Genomic DNA, 18,938 nt, shown 5'->3' with positions numbered 1-18,938 from the left:
TAGCTGTTAATGAAGGAGCAGCAAGAATTAACATCATACAGTGAGTAATCATGTATGTGATGAATAAGGAGATGTGAACTGCTCACACAGGGCACATTCATATGAGTCTCTGAAGTAAATTAGGATTTAGACTTTATAATCGAATCATCATCATATTATATGGATATCTAAATTTTTGAGAAAACTTATTAAGGCAAATCACTGTACAACTCACTAGAGCAACACAGTGTGAACGTAAGTGACTCCAAAATGAATTAGGAGAATATAATTGACTTTTTCAGCCCAAAATAGGCTTATGAGGATGATTCTAGTGGAATTTTCCCTAATAGATGATACAGGATTGGTTTAGATGAAATCAACACCTATGCAAATAAAAATGCTCAGGTGCAAAATCAGATGGCAGACAAGAAACTGGTCCTTTTGGCTTTTGGAGATCTGTTTAAAAAATGATGGAGCAAAGGAAAGAGGAGTAATTCCGTGCATGATAGCAGGGGTGGTTAAGGTGACGCCATCTGTCATGGCAGACTGCTGACCCAAGGTTGGGGAAGGTGTTTCAGAATGGTCAGTGGTGTCAGAGTCAGCTATCTGCAGTTCATCTGGGGTGGCTGAGGAGGACTCCCTGGAGGAGCAGGAGGAGTGCTCGCCCCGGGAGACGTGGTTATAAAAACAGTGTGAAAAGGTTTGGGGGTATTTGCAGGTGTGAAGACCCCAAATCAGCAGGTGGTGGCAGGGTAAGTGAGGCTGGGCTGGAGCCACCGTCTTGTGAAAAAGGATTATGAGGTACCCCAGAAGGTGGGCATGGGGCAGAGGCTTCTGGTCAGATTTGTCTGTGAAGCATTTACCTCCAACACATTGGCAGTTAAGTTCTGGTTTCCAAGCTGAGTTTGAGGAAAAATAATGAGAAGAGAGATAAATTATCCAATTAATAAAAACATCTCTTTTTGTGCAGTGTGACAGAGAAGGCAAAGCACAGATTTATTTGCAAGCACTTTAAGGAAATATATTTAGAAGGATTAGGTGCCAACCACACAGTAGAGGAAAAGCATGAAAACATGCAGAAAACGAATCCAGTGCGTTTTGGAAATAAGACCAGTTTTCACACAGCTTTCATTTGGGGGTAGGAGCTTAAGAGTGCTGGCATAATGGAATTTTTTTCTCCTAAGTTTTAGTTTTTGTACTGGTGACAGCAAGTTAATACCTGGTTATCCATCGGTTGGCAGAATTAGTTTCCCTTCACCAGAAAAATCTTATAGCAGTTTTCTCCTCCTGCCTCCTTCTTGGAAAGTGTCCCCCAACTATAAATTAGTTTGCCTTGTGTTATGTTGATTTACAGATCTAGAGACTGATCAAACTAAACACAACTAAGTGGAAAGGGAATTTTGTTTCCTTTCCACTCATTGAATCTCTATTTTGATTTCACTGCTGCTGCTGCTGCTAAGTCGCTTCAGTCGTGTCCGACTCTGTGCGACCCCATGGACTGCAGCCTACCACTATAAGATGCTAAAAGGATTGAACTTTAAGGTATCCTAGCAGTGGAAATAGTGGTATCTTTGTGTGAAAATGGAAAAAGACAAAACAAAACAAAAACCAGCCATGGATGATGTTAGAGTACATCCTAGTTGGTTAGAACTACTGTTGGCTTTAAATCTTAGGTAAAGGAGAAAGAAACTGAAGACGAAAGAGAAGGTCTAATACCTCCAAGGCTATACAACCCAAGAGGCTGAACATGGTGGGAAGGGTGGTCTGTAAAAGGAAGAGAGTGGATGGCCCATTAAAGATTATTCATCCTAACCTTCTGTTATCTGACCACACAGGTCAAATATGATGATAAATGTATTCACTCAACATGAGTAAATGAAACTCTGAACCAAAATATTTTTTCTTACTCCTCACTCTGAAACCCCCACCTCCAGAATAGAGGATTATTGAGTGTTTGGTATGGTGTCAGTTGTAACATAGATAGCCAAAGTATTATATTAATACAAGGATGGGGAATACAGTAAACAGAACTGTATCAATGTAAAAATCTTGCCTAGTAAAGATTTAAGTGGTTCTTGGCCAGTCGTCATGTTTATAACAGTTGATCTCATGTAGACTGCTGATCTCATAAAAAGTTAAAATTAATTTTTTCCTCAGACATTTAATTGAAGAATTAAAAAAAAAAACCCACTATATAAAATGATCTCTTGGTCATAGATGCCTTGAAAATCTGAGAGCTATTGATCCTTCTCAGGAAAAATGCACACATTCATAAAATTTCGTGTCAATTTTAGGAGTTAATGAATATTCAAAAGCATATCTTTAACAGGTTAAGAAACTCCAACCCTGAATAAAAGTCAGATTTCTCTATTCTATTCTTATCTAGTAAGCTTGTGTTGTTGTTGTTTAAAGACACTCATTTTACCTTCTTTTCCCATTTAGGTTGTAACATAATATTAAGCAGAGTTCCCTGTATATACAGTAGGTCTCTGTTGGTTATCCATTTTAAATACAGCAGTGTCTACATGTCCATCTCAATTTGAAAAAGAATAGATATGCATGTGCGTACCTGAATCGCTTTGCTATGCGCCTGAAACTGACACAACATTGTTAATCAACTCTAAGCCAATATAAAAGTAAACATTTATAAAGTAAAAAAACCCCACTCATTTTAAATGATACTTTTATACTTGTATAGTTTTAAGATTTTAGAATTAACTTATAGGAACCTTAAAATAACCCAGAACTTGAAATGTTTTAGAAGGACTGCATCCTTTTTATTAGTAAATTTTTAGTCATAAGTTTAGATTTTAATGCAAGTAAAACTGTAACATTATGAAACTACAATAATTACAATCTAATAGGTTAGAATTTTGCTACAAGTCTGAATGGAATTCAGTATAGAACAGTCTTGGGTTGGATAATGTCAATGAAATTCCTCATAACAATGCAGTTTCATTTAAGACATTTTCATATAATATAAATTTCTTTAGTTCTCTTTATGCTAAATAAAATTTTTTTAAATTAAATCATTCAAAAATATTTGAGTAATCTGCGTAAAGCAAGTTTTTTTTTCCTTTAAAATAAAAAGAAAAATTAATGATTGTACCCTTCTTGGGACTGGCTTGCCCATTTTCTTTGGATGTGAAACCTGTCAAAAGCTGAAGAATATCATCTCTAAAACCACCATACTTATGGGGAATATGATCAGTTTGTATACTAGGAAGGGTCCTTATTCATTGTTCTTCTAGAGAGGGTCTATAGAAAACAGAGCTATCTCACTTTCTGAATTTCTCTCAAGCCGCTGATATGCTTACAATTTTCACATGTATGTGTGTGTAGATGACAGTAAAATGCCTCTTGTTGACTCATATCACAGTTAAATTTCCAGGGATAAAACTGGAAAGTTCAACAGTTGATTGGGCACCCACACACAAACTTTGAAAACTTTTCTCATAGACTAGCTGGAGCTTCTTTAACATAACCCTGATGCCTGTGTTAATGAAATGCCCTCTTAGACACAGGGGGAGAAAGAATCACAATACAAATGTTTCCCTGAAGAGAACATAAGAGGAGGAAGATGAAAGTATGAAAAGGGGAGGGAAGTATTTTCTCATTCTGAACTACTCTGAAGTAGGAAAAACTAGTTTAAAACAAGAGCAGACTTTTTCCCCCTACTGAGTTGGTGGCAGATAGATGACTGCAGAAAATCCATCATATTTGTTTTGTGTCTCTGTCTTTTCATGACCATGTAAGGTTAAAGTGTTTGAATGTAAGTCAAAGGTCACCAATATTTTGTATCAGTTTGTGAGTGTAACGCCTGATCAACTGATCTCATAACAAACTCACACAGAAGAAGTCATGAAATATTGGTTGGCCATCCTAATAGAACACGAGTGACTGGGGCTGGTGTTGATGGGACTGGTCCAGAAAGTATACTCTGTATTCTCTACCTTTTCTTGCATCCCACTTTGCTGGCATTTATTCGTTATCAGCCTTCCTTCACATTCTACATCTTGACCCCATGGAGCCACAGAGGTGAGTTCTCTCCCTCTTCTATATGACACTGAGACAAAGTCCTCTCTGAGTCCCTAACATTTGTGCATCAGCAGCTGTGAAAGTAAAGCTTTGGCAAATGATCAATAACTTTATTTCATAATAGATTTGTTATATATTATATGTATCATAAAGTTTATTCTCCTGAAGCAAAGGACACAGCAGTAAAAAATGCCAGAGAAAATGTGTGAGGTGTAGATTTTGCTGTCTTTCAAAGCTCCTGACTTAGACTTGCACTTATCTGACATTGAGAACAATGCAACATTTTTAGCAACAGGGTATCTGTTCACATAGTGACAGAGGGTAACATACCTCATTTTGTGTTCTCTCTATACATAGATGTGTGGGAGGTAAATTATAACATATGCAGCTTATAAAGCAATGTGTTATATTATCAAATATGGAGAGAATGAAAATTCCTAATGGTAGGCTATAGTTTTTTTCTTACACTAATGGTCAGACTTTAATAAAAACCCAAGTATATAAATGAAACTTCTAGAGCACTAAAGTTTCCCTTTTACTCTCGATAGAGCATTTTTGTTTCTCGGGACTGCTGTTTTCTTGGGAGGATGATTCTTTATAATAGAGCATATATTTGGCTGATTTACGATATGTAGCTCATAGTTCTTGGCATTTACTGAGACTTTCTTACAAGAACATGGAATGTGGGTATTTAAAACAAAAGGTCACTGCTGTGAAAGGCCATTCCATGGCAAATGAGACTTAAAGTATATCACAATAGGCAAGATGTGGAAACATGTCTAGATCCTCACCAGTGAATGAATGAATAAAGAAAACGCAGTATATACAGGCAAGGGAAAATTATTCAGCCTTAAAAAAAGGAAATCCTGTCCCATGAGATAACACAGATGATATCCAAAGGCATTATTCTAAATGATATAAACCAGTCACAGAAGGAGAAATATTGCATGGCTCCATTTTTATGAGGGATCTAAAACAGTCAAGCTCATAGAAGCAGACAGTAGAATGGTAGTTGCCAGGAATGGGGGAGACACGGAAATGGGAGTTGCTCTTCACAGGAGGAGTTTCAGTTATGCAAGATGGTGACGTGATTACAGTCTGGAGATCTGTTGTACAAAGCCGTGCCTGTAGTCAATGATACTATATTGTATACTTTAAAATGTGTTAAGTGGGTGGATCTCAGTTCCGTATTCTTACACAATTAAAACAAGTCAGAACTGCAACGGTTTTATACCACTTTTTGACAAAGTGTTATAAAACAAACTTTAATCCACCCATTCAAAAAATGTATTGTTGAAAATAATATATTTCCTTTTCCCAATCAGATGCACAGGAAAAAGGATATTTAAAAATAACCACAGTTACTCCATATTGAGGGAATTTCATGGCAGTCACTGTACCCAGCTCCTTATAGGCAGTGAAACCTCCCAGCAATAGTCTGCGATGAATGCTACATCATTATCCCCATTTTATAGATGAAGTAAGGTTTTTATAGATGATGTAAGATGAGGCTCAGGAAAGGGTAATCATTCAGTGAATGGTCTAACATTAATAACCCCTTAAGGAGCTGACTGTCCAACTTTTCTCCTCCCAGTCTCTCTCAAGCTCACAAGAGAACTTGAGAAGGCCCCCTTCCCCACTTCTAAGTCAGCGACAGGTTAGCAGATCTCATCTTCCACATACCAGCAGCATCAGTTGTGCAGTTAACCATCTCTTCTTAATGTACTTTCTCCACTTGGCTTTCAGGAGGCCACATTTTCTGGATTTCCTCCTCCCTTAGCAGACACTGCCTTTAGTCTCCTGAGTTGGTTCCTCCTCTTACTATTGGGACGCCCTTGGGCTCAGTCCTTGGGCCTGCTCCTCTCTTTGCAGCCATGCTCTGGTCATCTCATTCAGTCTCATGGCTGCAAAAGCATCTATAAGGCGATGGCTTATATCTCCAACCTGGGCCTTTCACTGGATCTCTAGACTCCTATATCCAGTTGCATCCTGGACCTCTTCACATGGCTGTCTAAAACCCACCTCAAACTTATCAGGTCCCAGATGGAACCTCTGATCTTTCCCCAAACCTGCTGTACCCATGGTTATCCAGTCTCAGGGGACAGAGGGTGGCAAATTCCATCGTTTCCCTGTTGCAAAGATGCAAAACTTTGAAGGCAGCCTTGCCTCTTTTCTTTCCCTCACCTCCCACATGCAATCTGTCAGGAAGTCCTATGTACTGTATTTTCAAAATACATTCCGAATCCGATTTCTCACCACCTCCCCTGCTTCCACCCTGCTCAGAGCCACCGCCATTTCTCACTTAAGCTGTTGCATTGCCACCTGCTTGGCTTGCCTACTCTCCATCTTGCCCTCCTGTAGTTTGCTCTCCATGGAGCTGCCAGAATGATTCGGTTAGACTGTAAGTCAAATAGTGACAGTCGTAGCCTTAAATTCCCCGCTGACTCCCATTTTCATTGAGAGTAAAAGTTGAAATCCTTCAGTGGCTTCTTAGAACTTCTGCCATCTGGCCTCTCTTACCTCGGACTTGACTTCCTCTTACTCTGAGCCTCACTTGATTCCTTTCCTTCCCACTGGCTTCCCTGATGGTCTTTGAACAGCCCCAGCATGCTTCAGCCTGAGCGCCTTTACACTACTAAATATTCCCTCTGCCTGGAAAGTTCTTCCCCCTTCAAAGCCGCTCTGTCTGCTGCATGAGGGCTCTTTGACTACCCTATTTAACACGGACTCTGCTGCCCTCAATCCTGGTCAGTGCTGTTTAGTTTATTGATATAATCTCCTTCTAATGTTATGTGATTCTACTTATCTAAGTTTTTATTAATATTTGTTCCCTCTGCCATCGACAAGACTTTAATCATCAATGGTTTCAAATGCAACTCTGTGGCTAGAATAGACGACACACACCCAATAAATATTTGTTGAATGAATAAAGTGTGTGCTAAGTTGCTTCAGTTATGTCCAGCTCTTTGTGACGCCATGGACTATAGCCTGCCAGGCTCTCTGTCCATGGGATTCTCCAGGCAAGGAGACTGGAGTGGGTTGCCATGCCCTTCTCCAGGGGATCCTCCCAACCCAGGGATCAAACTGGCATCTCTTATGACTCCTGCACTGGCAAGGAGGTTCTTTACCAGTAGCGCCAGCTCGGAAGCCCTAAATGAGTCAAAGTGACAGCATCTCAAATCCTGATTTGTGGATCATGCTGATTCCCTGAGGACTGTATAATGAAACCGTCTCTGGTCAGCCTGGATGGTGACAAAACCATAGGGAAGAAAGTTCTCAAGTTAAGTTTCTAAGCATAATAAAACAATTTTAAAAAGCCAGACTATGTCAGATGAGTGAACTGAGTTGTGAATGTGGTGGTGTCTGCTCTGACTTCTACATCTGCTCCCAGGGACATGTTTTTGGACACAAATAAGCCTGCTCTCTGACACTAGCCCATCCCTGTCTGTGGTGTCTCAGTTTGATTTTGCTCCCTACCTCATGGGATTGTGGAAGTAGTTAATAAATGTGAGTGGTTTGGAACAGTACCTGCATATAGTGAACTCTTGGTATTTGTTAGGTGCTACTGTTGTTTTTACTGTTTTTATTATTATTTCATAGGGGCTCTCAGAAGATATTACCCTAATTAAAACAATTTGCACTGATAAAGAAGGTATTTTAGTAGGAACACCCACTTGTCTTTTTAATCATCTAAGCTTAAGGTTTCTGCTTTATGGGTGGGTGTGTGTGGGAAGGATGTTGATGTCAATCAGATGTCTGTTGAAGACTTTCTATAAAGATAAAAAATACATTGCTTCAAGGATATGTCTTGGATGACTTTTAATAGTACAGCTACAGTAGATACCATTCTTCAAATTATTTACTCAAGTATGAGTGTTTTCTGGACTCCCACTACTGCTGCAGTTGCTAGCATGTCCTTATAAATGGCTACCATTTAAGCAGAGTTTGCTGAATCCTGAGTACTGTACCTCTACTAACTTCCTACTCTTATCATAGCCTATGAATTAAGGGTTAATTAATACTCTCATTTCTTTGTTCAGACTCACAGAGAAGTTAGGATGGTTGCCTTATCACATAGCCAGTGATGGCGTTTGGATTGGAATCTACAGTTTAGCCTTAAAGCTTATGCTCTTCACATTACATTATTCTGTGAAAAAGCCAAGAAGAGGAACACATTTCTCTTCTAACTAGATTCATAAATGTCAGCAGAATGACACTATGGGAGAATTTAACATATAAGGAAATATAGATTTACTTCTGAATAGTCTAAGTACTAAAGATTTATTAATATACTTTCTGAAATAATAAACTTAAAAACATAGAAATTTATCGAGTTTCAATGAAAATGAATTTTGAACTATAAGAAAATAAATTCTGCTAGAATTAAGATAACTGTTTCTTTCAAAGTGAATTATAATGGACAATTATTTTAAGAGATTTTACCCATGTAAATAAAGTAAAATCTAAGTACTCAGAAACCTGGCATGAACAATATTTCTTTAAAACTTAAAGGTATTTTTCAGTTTTAATTGTTAACCAATCATCAATGATTTCTAATAAATATCTAGAAGGAAGATGCCTATAAAACATTATTTCTGGGTAAAAGATCTGTAGATTTTTTAAATTAAAAGATCCCTAGAAATTTACTGATGAATTTGGTGGGGTTTTAAATAGGAAGATGGTTTCTTTCTCCTTTCCTGATTGCAAACTAACAAAGCATCGGGTTATATAAGAAGCCCAAACCAAAGGAGTTAGGGTCTCTACAGAACGCTGTAAGAAGAGATTGGAAGGTGTAAGGTACCACTTGGCAGTCTGAGGACTGAGAGGCCGCAGCAACTGCAGGTCTTTGTCTCTCTGGCTGAAGAGGTATCTTTGCAGTCTCTGGAGAAAGCTCAGGTGGCTGTTTGTGGCTTTCAGGATCGTGTCCCGAAAGGGGAGCTATCTGGATGGAAAGAGATGCTGTGTGTTTCTCAGGCACTGGGTTAGCGGGTGGTGAGCAAGGCCTTTTGAGCAATGATGGTATTTCAACAGATTTGGGAAACTGGGGGGGATTAAAGGTGATGCTGCTTCCTGGGTCCTGGTTATGGATTAGTTTCAATGTGGAAATTCTCCGAGTTTGAGAATCTTGGGTGTAGTCCTCTTGGAGAAGTGGGGTACTCATATCAGCTTTTGGTGGGGGACCTGTGTGGGAAGGTGGTGGTAGTGGGTTAGTGATTTTTTGTGTATATGACACGGTTGTGTTAGATTCTTCAGAATATACAATTGTCTGGCTAGAATCATCATTAGAATACATAGTTCCCTGGAGAGGTGTTTTGTTAGTAAAGAACTCTGTACAGGATGGACTTTGTGTGTTAGTTACTAATTGGTCTAAAATGTCACCCTTTGTATGATTGGTTATCAAGGAGCTACAAAAGCTCTCTTTTCTGGGTGGTGGAAGGGGTGCCTGGGTTACCAAAAGCATCCAGAGAAAGAAATAGTGTTGAAGGAAAAACAGAGAGAAAGTCAAAGTTAATCATTAAAGAAACCAGTGTTAACTCTACCCTTAAAGAAAGTAAAGCAATGTCACACCTTCTTCTTATGCTATACATTTTGTTGGCCAGATTGAGAGATCATGTTTATTTCATTCAGAATGCATTTTAATTTACTGTCAATAGTTGCCTTCTGGGGGAAAATAGTTTTATAGAGAATACAGTATCAAGTTTGTCTCCATCTACTTTCTGGGAAATTAGGTTAAAAGTGAAAATATTTTCTCTTGGTATATTTCTAGACCTTGAGGTATATATACAGTATTTACTCACATTGTTTTGGTAACATGTTTCATGCCTGTGACAGTTTTACTAATATCTCCAACACTGAGTTTCTTTAGTTAATGTTTAACGAGCAATTGCATAACTCATATTTATTCAGTAAATAATATATTGCTGGCCTCATAACTTAGAAATCCAAATCATCAACTGGCTGTTTTTTTTAAGAATTAGAAAATATCCTGAAAATTATACCAGAAACTGATGTGCTTTTATCAGCTGAATCAGAAAAAAGAAAAATCAATAACCTGTTTTGAACTTAAGACTTGTCTTCCATGTTGTAAGTACAAGTCAATACAAATATAAAAGCAACATAATAAGAATAAAACATATCAAAACATGCATGTTACTAGAAAAGAGACTCTAGAGCAGTGGTTTAAAATAACACAGTGGACAGCAGTGTGCAGGATTACCTGAGTTGGTGATTTTTTTTCTTGTAGATTTGGTCGAACGCTTCTAAAACCTTTTGCTGCAAGAGAGGAACATGTAGCATCTCCATTCAGTGTCTCTTGATTTCGATCATTGAAACATCTCCAAGCTTTTATTAAGAGAAAACAAATCGGATACAAAAATATCTACATCCACTTTTAACATATTTTTAAAATAAAATTTATTTTTATTTCCAAAATTGAAATTTTCTTTTTAGACATTAAAAATGCATAACTGTGTATGCAATTGAAGTTTACTGTAAGAGTAACAATGTGGCTATGAATATGTTTTTTAAAAAACTCACAACAAATGTAGTAGTTATTCAGAATAGTTTTTTGGTACCTGAGTCTGGTGACTGAGAATCACGCCCTAAAAGAAAAAGAAATGTCGAAATTAGTTCTCTGGTAAAATGAACAATGCAGTAAAGATCATTTGGCAAAAAACCACATACATTTTGTTTTTTGAGCAAACATTATCTCAGTTCTAAAACTCTGGGTATATAAAATATACTAATTGAAATTTGTGCATTTGTTTTTACTTCAATTAGACTAGAATTAATTAAATATGATATATAATTAAAACATATATCAAACACTGATTTTCCCCTTAGTATTATTGCAAGAATTCAATTTTATCTTATTATTGCTTACGGTGAATATATGAGTTTTTAATATCAGTTTGAAGGATCAAAAGTTTGGAAAACAATGAATGGTTCTCCTAACAATGAATCAAACCACCAGATCCTTAGCTTTCAATGCCATCAATTTTTTGTAGCTTTAATTCTTCTTTACTTTAAGAAAGTGTAAAATACACTGCCATATTATGTGATATTTTCAAATCACTCTCTAGACTTTGAATTTTCTTCTTATTGCCATTTAAGAGTGATTTTATATTCAACAATGAAAAAGCTGTTTCAAGTATTCCACTGTCTTGCAGTAAGCATTTCAGTACTAATAAATTGCTTTTGATAATACAGCTGGAAAGCAGCCCGATGACATATTTATTTTCAGTTTTATTTGCAATTATACTTTCAAGAATCTCCTATAAATTATGCACAATTTTAGGTACTCAGTTGGTATTGCTTGGTTCTATGATACCACGGGGCCAACTTCACCTGGAATCATAAAGCCTTAATTTTGGAAAGGATCTTAGAGGTCATTCAGCCTAATCTTCTGTCCAGATCCTGGACGTTAATGATTCAGATTTACTTTTAAGTGGGTGGTCCTTTAAGAACCCTTAGGTGTTCAAATATTTCAGTTTCTTTAACATAAACCTAATTTTAGATATATAAAATGCCAAGTGCCAATTTGCTACTTTACTAATATTATAGTTCTTCGGAGGAACTGAAAGTCATGCAGCATCCCACGTGGACACTGTTCACCATAGCTCTGTTTTTATTTCACCCCTGCCAGGAAAGCTTGGGAAAGGGAGGGCAGGTGTGATATGGAGTGGGTAATAAGAAGCGTCCTAGACACATGTCAAGTAAAGAGAATAGAGCTTTTTGGTTATTTTTTAAGAATTGGCCAGGTACATAACTTGGCAGACGCTTGGAGAAAATGGTTTTGTCTAATATCTTGAACACTCTTCATGACCATTCACTTGTTAAAAAAAAAAAACCCAGCTAGAATTCTAGGGATCAGAGCCTTTAATTTTTAGTATTCTTTAGTGGGTGGTCATTGCTTCTTTGAAAATTTAAGAATGAGTAAATGGGACAGATTTAACGTTCCCTGGTTGTTCTGTGCATGAAAATAGTCTTTGAGAACTAAGAACTTTAACTGCTCTTTCCTCTTACAACAAGCACTCCCTGTGAGCTGCAGAAGGTAGCGAACCCATCAGAGCAGTTGTCAGGGCTTTCCTGGCTTGGTGTCAGGGACTGGACTTAATGTTCGTAGCAGTCCTTTCCACCCTTATGATTTGAACATTATGATTTTTATGTAGCTGTGCTTGCAGTACCCTCTACCTCATAGTCTCTACTCTTGGGTTTTACTTAAATTTCTTTATGATATGCTATATTCTATATGATACTTTTCTTTAAAGTTATGTTGATTTTAATTCTTATAGCCCCTTTCTTTAAAGGGTTCAAGTGCCTTGCAAGAATTAAATGTATTAACTAAATTCAAGTTAACTAACTGAATGGCTACTGTCTTTGTCAGTACTATGATAAACCTGTCCATTTATTTTCTTCATTTACCCTCATTTAATTCTGACAAATCCTATGAGTTGGGGAAATGACTGTTTTTCTAACATTTTCTATGCTCACATACACATGAACAAACATGTACAAATATATATATATATATAAAGATAATTTTTTTCAAACCAAAATGAGATCATTACTACATCCATTGCAATGCAATTTATATTTTTAATAAAGGTAATATATTATGGAACCACCTGGTTTTGTATTTAAATTTAGACATTGAAATCTATTGATGGATTGAAGGTGGTGGGCAGGAGTAGGAATCTCCACATGGAAGCTTGATTTTTCCTCAACAAAACTGGATAGTTTAGGGTCAAGTGGCTTCATAATTAAGGACATCCTGAATAATTAACTAATAAATGCATGTGTATAAAAAACACTAATACGCACAGTGAGAATTAGAATTATTTAAATATCCTTCATCCCTTTCCCACTTCTGTTCCAAAACCCATGAATATTATTTAAAAAATCAAAGGAAACCCCAACTAACCCAGGAAAAATAAAATTGACCAACCAACTAACCAGTCACCTAGTGATACGGGTATATTTCAGGGTCTAGAGAGACTAGGGTTGAAGTCATGAGAGATTATTTATTGTAAAAAGACACACTTCAGTGGATGCTGAAATATCACACTCCCAGTTACTTTCTAGAGTATATTTATACTTGCGAGTTCATGTTAATTTTAATTGGACCAAGATGTTTAAAAATATATATTAGAAAGCTCTTTGTTGATTGGATTAAAGGAAGATTTAAAGTCTCTTTGAAAGTTAATATTCTATCATTTTATTTGCAACCTTTGACAGAGAAGCAAATTAATAAAGATTCAATTTCCTGCAAATCCCACTTCTGACACTCTGTGCCTCCACCCTCAATAGTTTTTAGGTAAAAAACAAGAAAAGTACCCATGAGTTATCTTAATTAAATATTATGTTACTTTAGTCCATGCAGTACAAAAACTTAGTTGTTAAAACTTGCAGCTACTTAACACATTTTTGGCAAGTGACTGTTGTTTTTAATTATGTTTTTAAAATATTTTCTACAAGATATCAGTTCCCTTTGACATTTTTTATTTTTAGAGCAAAACAGTCATAAGGGATAGGAGCTATTCTTGAGACAAGAAAAATAAGAACTTGTGGGGCATTAGAAAGGTATTTACAGCCACTTTCATCATCCAAACAGGATAATTCTGGAAAGAGAGAAAGGTCAGAGAAAGCCATTCAAATGTGACATTCTGTGAGTTAGTGATATTATACCTGCAGCCAACAGGTTTGGAGAACTCTGAACTCTCTTCACAGATGTTAATGTAACAGACATGGCGGCACGTTTGCGAGCACACCCACCGCTATCTGGAAGCAAAAAAATGACATAGCAGAGGCCACAGCAAAGGAGAAAGCACATGCAGTACCATGCATCTCAGTGAAATGTGACAGACATCCATGAGAGAGATGAACAGTCAGCACTAGTAACCACGGAACACGTCTGCAAAATTTACACCCACCCCAAACTAAACCGAAACAAAACAAGGAAAACGCCAGGGTTATGTCTTAGAAATAGATGCCAATGATTTAGTAAAAAAAACTCAGATTTTACATTTAATGTTTTATGGTTTTTCTTTGAGGAATACCATGTATAGAACTGAACTTTGTGTATACCATTTGAATTCAACTATTAAATTTACAAGCAGTGTAACTAGCTTTTAGAGTTATGAATATCCTGTATTTCAGGATTAAGAGCTATGTTATAACATACTTTCATATCCATCATTTTAGGTTTTACTGTATTTGAGCTATTATGATTCCTGAAGGACCTCTTGAAGTAAAAGTTGTTACCTGTTACAGGCATAATACATTTGATATGTAAGATTCATAAAGAAAAATATTCTGTGTCTTCCCAGTTATTATTAGTTATGGGAAATTTTGCCTCCTTGAGATAAAACAATATTGATACATACAGTACTGAAACAACCATGTTTAAAAAATTAGTTTTTGTACTTTTGAACAAGAAGTATATGATTTATGTATTTACACTTAATGCAAATCACAACATGAAGCAAAAGAAGTGAAAATGCATCAGCTATTTTAATATGATTTGAGAAGCTTAGCGTAACAAGACTTCTAAAATTGGAAGGTTAATGTTCTATTTAGGAACAGATTCCAATTCCATTCCCACATTCCTTTGTAGCTGGAATGTGCAATAAATAGTTTTGCTCATTCCCCTGGAACCAAAAGAACTTAAATTTAATTCTTTTTGAAAGCTATAACAAAAAGATAAATTCTATAACCACCAATATTATAATTATTATATTTTGCCACATGCTAGTCTTGCACATTGCTTTCCTTTATTTCTTAAGGAGTGTATCCACTTCGTTTATTGGACATGAGGGAATTGAGTGCTGAAAAGTATGATTTGAATTAATTGTTGGTAAAATCACAAGTAGTAAGGTCAGCAGACCTTTAAATTGACAGAATGATTCTCATGTCAAAATATGTTTTTAAATATATACTTAAAATAGCAATTTTGTAATGCAGATAATAATTAAAACAGAGAAATAGGACAACAAAAGAAAGTAAATAAACCAAAGACCAAATATAGAAAGACAAAAATGGTAAAAACATACAACCAAATGTATCTTCAGAAGAGGCACCAACAGGATTTTAGCAAACTGCAAACTGAAAATAGCCATGGGGGATGAATGTTTCTGATAAAATAGAGGTAATATTATTGAATACACAATATATAGCAGCTATCAATGTCACAAAGGGCTAAGTATTCCAGGGTGTTGACAGTGTGAATGGAAAGCTCTCATTTACTAGAGATTACATTTTCTAGTTCTTTTAATTCTGAACATCTGAAGAAGAAGCAGAGATGCAAAGGGAAAAGTTCAGAATGAAGAGACCCAAGGTCACTGGTTAAACCTTTGGTTTCCAGAACTCTGTATTAAGCACCCACCACAGTGGATTCACAAGGGTTTGCGAACATAGTTCACATTTTTGAGGAAAATGATGTGAATCAGACAGACACTGCATCCGCCACTAGCCTGAGGCAGTTCCCAGTTTCAACATCACAGATCCTGTTATCTCCCTTTAGGTGACGTCACATCTTTTGTAAATCTGGGTTTTTGGTGATGGTTATGGTGGAGCGCAAGTGCCCTGGGAAAGTCATCCGGGCCAGTAATTGACAGAAGTGAAATACCATCTAATTCTGAGTCTGAGAAATTTTATAGCGCCCAGTACACACAGGCATCCCAGTAACAAGTAACTGTGGTCATCGGGAATTGGATAAATGATTATTTTTTCAATTGAATATCGCACAATATGAAATGAAGTGAAGTGTTAGTCGCTCAGTTGTGTCCGATGTGCTGCAAGTCCGTGGACTGGGGCTCACCAGGCTCTTCTGTCCATGGGATTCTCCAGGCAAGAGTACTGGAGCGGGTTGCCATTTCCTTCTCCAGGGGATCTTCCCAACCGAGGGATCAAACCCGGGTCTCCTGCATTGCAGGCAGACTCTTTACCTCTGAGCCACCAGGGAAGCTCTAAAATAACCTCGGCTGTTTGGAGATGCCGGGGAAGTCTATGATTTTGTTCAGTTTGCTTCTGAGTTGATAGAATATGAGCACTTACTAACCTGTCTGCACCTAACTGCTTACTAAGCACAACTGTCAGGTATTTCTTTTGGCTTGAGGGTGTGTGAAAAATTACCGAGCTCTCTTGGCCCCGTCAACCAAGAAAGTGTGGGAACCTCTGGGTTAAATAATTTTTGTATTCCACGTAACTCTAAGAACTCGGTAAAATGATTGGAGAATTTTTCTTGATTAACAGTTTAATAAAGAGCTTAATTTGAAAAGTTGAGGCATTGGTGAAAGTGCTGGAATGAAGAAATCTATTATATCCTGTTTCTTCTTACTTATGCATTGGTACTTCCTGCAATTTCTTGAAGATATTCTTTTAGATCTCAAAATGAGGATGCTATCTTATATATTTAGGTCATCCGAAAGAACATTAATGCTGCCCTCACCTTCACACTCCCTCATAACCTGCTCACGCTTCCAGGCAGTGGCAAGACCCTCAGGAGCTGCTTCTACTGCTGGAAAACACTCACAGGAGTAAACCATATACACAATGGAGCATTTGATGTCTTTCTCTCTCTCCTCCCCAGCAAAGATTTTCCTTCAAAAATAGTGGACCAAAAATTCTAAGAGTACAAATACAGCATGTTTTGTATATTTTATACATTATTTAGATACTTTAGTATGAGAAATGTGTCACAGTTCCCTTGGCAGGTTTATTATGTATTGGGCTAAAAACAAAGCTGCTTTGAACGAATCTTTTTTTTTTTGGAAAAACTTTAGTGACTGACAAATGAACATTGAAATAGTAATATCTCTCTTTAATGATTGATAGGTAGATAATGGTGGAGAAGGCAATGGCACCCCACTCCAGTACTCTTGCCTGGAAAATCCCATAGATAGAAGAGCCTGGTAGGCTGCAGTCCATGGGCTCGCTAGAGTCGGACACGACTGAGTGACTTCCCTTTCACTTTTCACTTTCATGCACTGGAGAAGGAAATGGCAACCCACTCCAGTGTTCTTGCCTGGAGAATCCCAGGGACGGGGGAGCCTGGTGGGCTGCCGTCTATGGGGTTGCACAGAGTCAGACACGACTGAAGTGACTTAGCAGCAGCAGCAGCAGGTAGGTAGATAATGGAGACCTGTTTTATTTATTGGATATTTGGGACCTAATTTCTACTTTGTTTTGAGATACAGTGACAACACTTTCTTCAACTTCCTACAGTGTTGAAAAACTATGTGTGTGTGTGTGTGTGTGTGTGTGTGCATGTAGTTCTATGGTGCATGTGCTCAATCACTTCAGTCATATCCAACTCTTCGTGACCCCATGGACTGTAGCCCTTCAGGTTCCTCTGTCCATGGGATTCTCCAGGCAAGAATACTGGAGTGGGTTGCCATGCCCTCCTCCAGGGGATCTTTCTGACTCAGGGACCACACCTTATCTCTTATGCCTTCTGCAATGGCAGGTGGGTTCTTTACCACTAGCACCACCTGGGAAGCTCTTATAGTTCTATATATATTTTCAAAAGTGGTATGTTTTTATAGCAACACTGTAGTATTACTTTGGCACTTTAAACAAAGGGTTCCAGTCACTTCTAATTAATTTTGTATGTGTATGTTTGAATAACATATTTACATGCATATATGGATGTGTAAATTCACTCATATAATCAAAATATCTGCAAATTAACATCCCATATAGAGCCCAGCTCACACCTTTTAATGAGAGGATGCTTTAGAGGGTTATATTCATGCTACTAGAGCAGTAACTTTATTCAAGTACCCTGGAGAACTAAACAAATTTACAAATTTCTATTTGCCTACTTTGTTACTGGGGATTGAATTCTAGGAATAGGAAGGTTAATTATTTAATGCATTGTAATGACTATGATATTAGTATAATTGCATATTATACATCTGTCATAATAAGGTTATAATAAATAGAAAAATCGGACTCCACAACATGAAGGATATTGGGAAATTACGTTCAACTTAAGTCTGCAAGAAGATGCTGCAGAACAATCGGTGAATATAACTTCCTCATGTGCATGTCCCACTGGGGTGATTTTGCAGTTTCACAGTATGACTTAGACAAGCTTGTTCTATTTGCTTTCTTTAGTCTCCTTTGCCTAATAAGATTTGTCCTTTCATTTCCCATGTATAATTCTCACATCTCCAATTGTCCAAATGACTTTACTTGGTTCATTTCCAGGATTACAATTTCTGTTGATTTCTAAGCCTTCCCTGTACTTGTTGACTGTCTCCAATGTCCTCATCTTGCCTGCACACCTATGAGCTGACTGCATCCCCAGGGGCCAGCTGACTTCAAACTCTCAGAGGTCGGTTGCAGCCAGTTTCTGCTAAGGGGCAGCCACAGAATCACCTTCAGAGCGCATGTCTCTACACTTGATCTAGGGATTAGGTATTGGTTCTCACCAGTGGTTGCTAATCCTCCCTCGAGGCATTTTGATAACAAGAGACAGCAAAAAAGCAACTGGCTTGATGCGAGAAAAATATCTTCCACTATGCTTTCTCCTATCATTTTGCCTTTTCATACATTCAGAAAACGAAGATCATGGCATCCGGTCCCACCACTTCATGGGAAATAGATGGGGAAACAGTGGAAACAGTGTCAGACTTTATTTTTCTGGGCTCCAAAATCACTACAGATGGTGAGTGCAGCCATGAAATTAAAAGACGCTTACTCCTTGGAAGGAAAGTTATGACCAACCTAGATAGCATATTCAAAAGCAGAGACATTACTTTGCCAACAAGGCTATGATTTTTCCAGTAGTCATGTATAGATGTGAGAATTGGACTGTGAAGAAAGCTGAGCACCGAAGAATTGATGCTTTTGAACTGTGGTGTTGGAGAAGACTCTTGAGAGTCCCTTGGAGTGCAAGGAGATCCAACCAGTCCATT

The 18,938-nt window shown here is 37.4% G+C and overlaps 1 protein-coding gene across 19 annotated transcripts in view; it reads right to left on the bottom strand.

Annotated features, from left to right (window-relative positions):
• The window catches only part of SORBS2 (sorbin and SH3 domain containing 2), a 212,644-nt gene that overhangs the window by 80,325 nt on the left and 113,381 nt on the right, over positions 1 to 18,938 (bottom strand). For 7 of the 19 annotated variants that reach the window (XM_070364400.1, XM_070364404.1, XM_070364414.1 and 4 more), the window contains 5 exons: positions 13,705 to 13,797; positions 10,593 to 10,619; positions 10,235 to 10,290; positions 8,819 to 9,460; positions 843 to 878 (listed from right to left, as the gene is read on the bottom strand). In XM_070364400.1, the coding sequence (XP_070220501.1) occupies positions 843 to 878; positions 8,819 to 9,460; positions 10,235 to 10,290; positions 10,593 to 10,619; positions 13,705 to 13,797 (854 nt within the window). Of the gene's footprint in view, positions 1 to 842; positions 879 to 8,818; positions 9,461 to 10,234; positions 10,360 to 10,592; positions 10,620 to 13,704; positions 13,798 to 18,938 lie in introns of all 19 variants that reach the window. The other 12 variants (XM_070364415.1, XM_070364412.1, XM_070364416.1 and 9 more) reach the window with 6 other exon arrangements.

The sequence above is a fragment of the Bos mutus genome, chromosome 27 (genome assembly GCF_027580195.1).
Source record: "Bos mutus isolate GX-2022 chromosome 27, NWIPB_WYAK_1.1, whole genome shotgun sequence".
Lineage (NCBI taxonomy): Eukaryota > Metazoa > Chordata > Mammalia > Artiodactyla > Bovidae > Bos > Bos mutus.
This window is presented reverse-complemented; position numbering and strand designations above follow the sequence as displayed.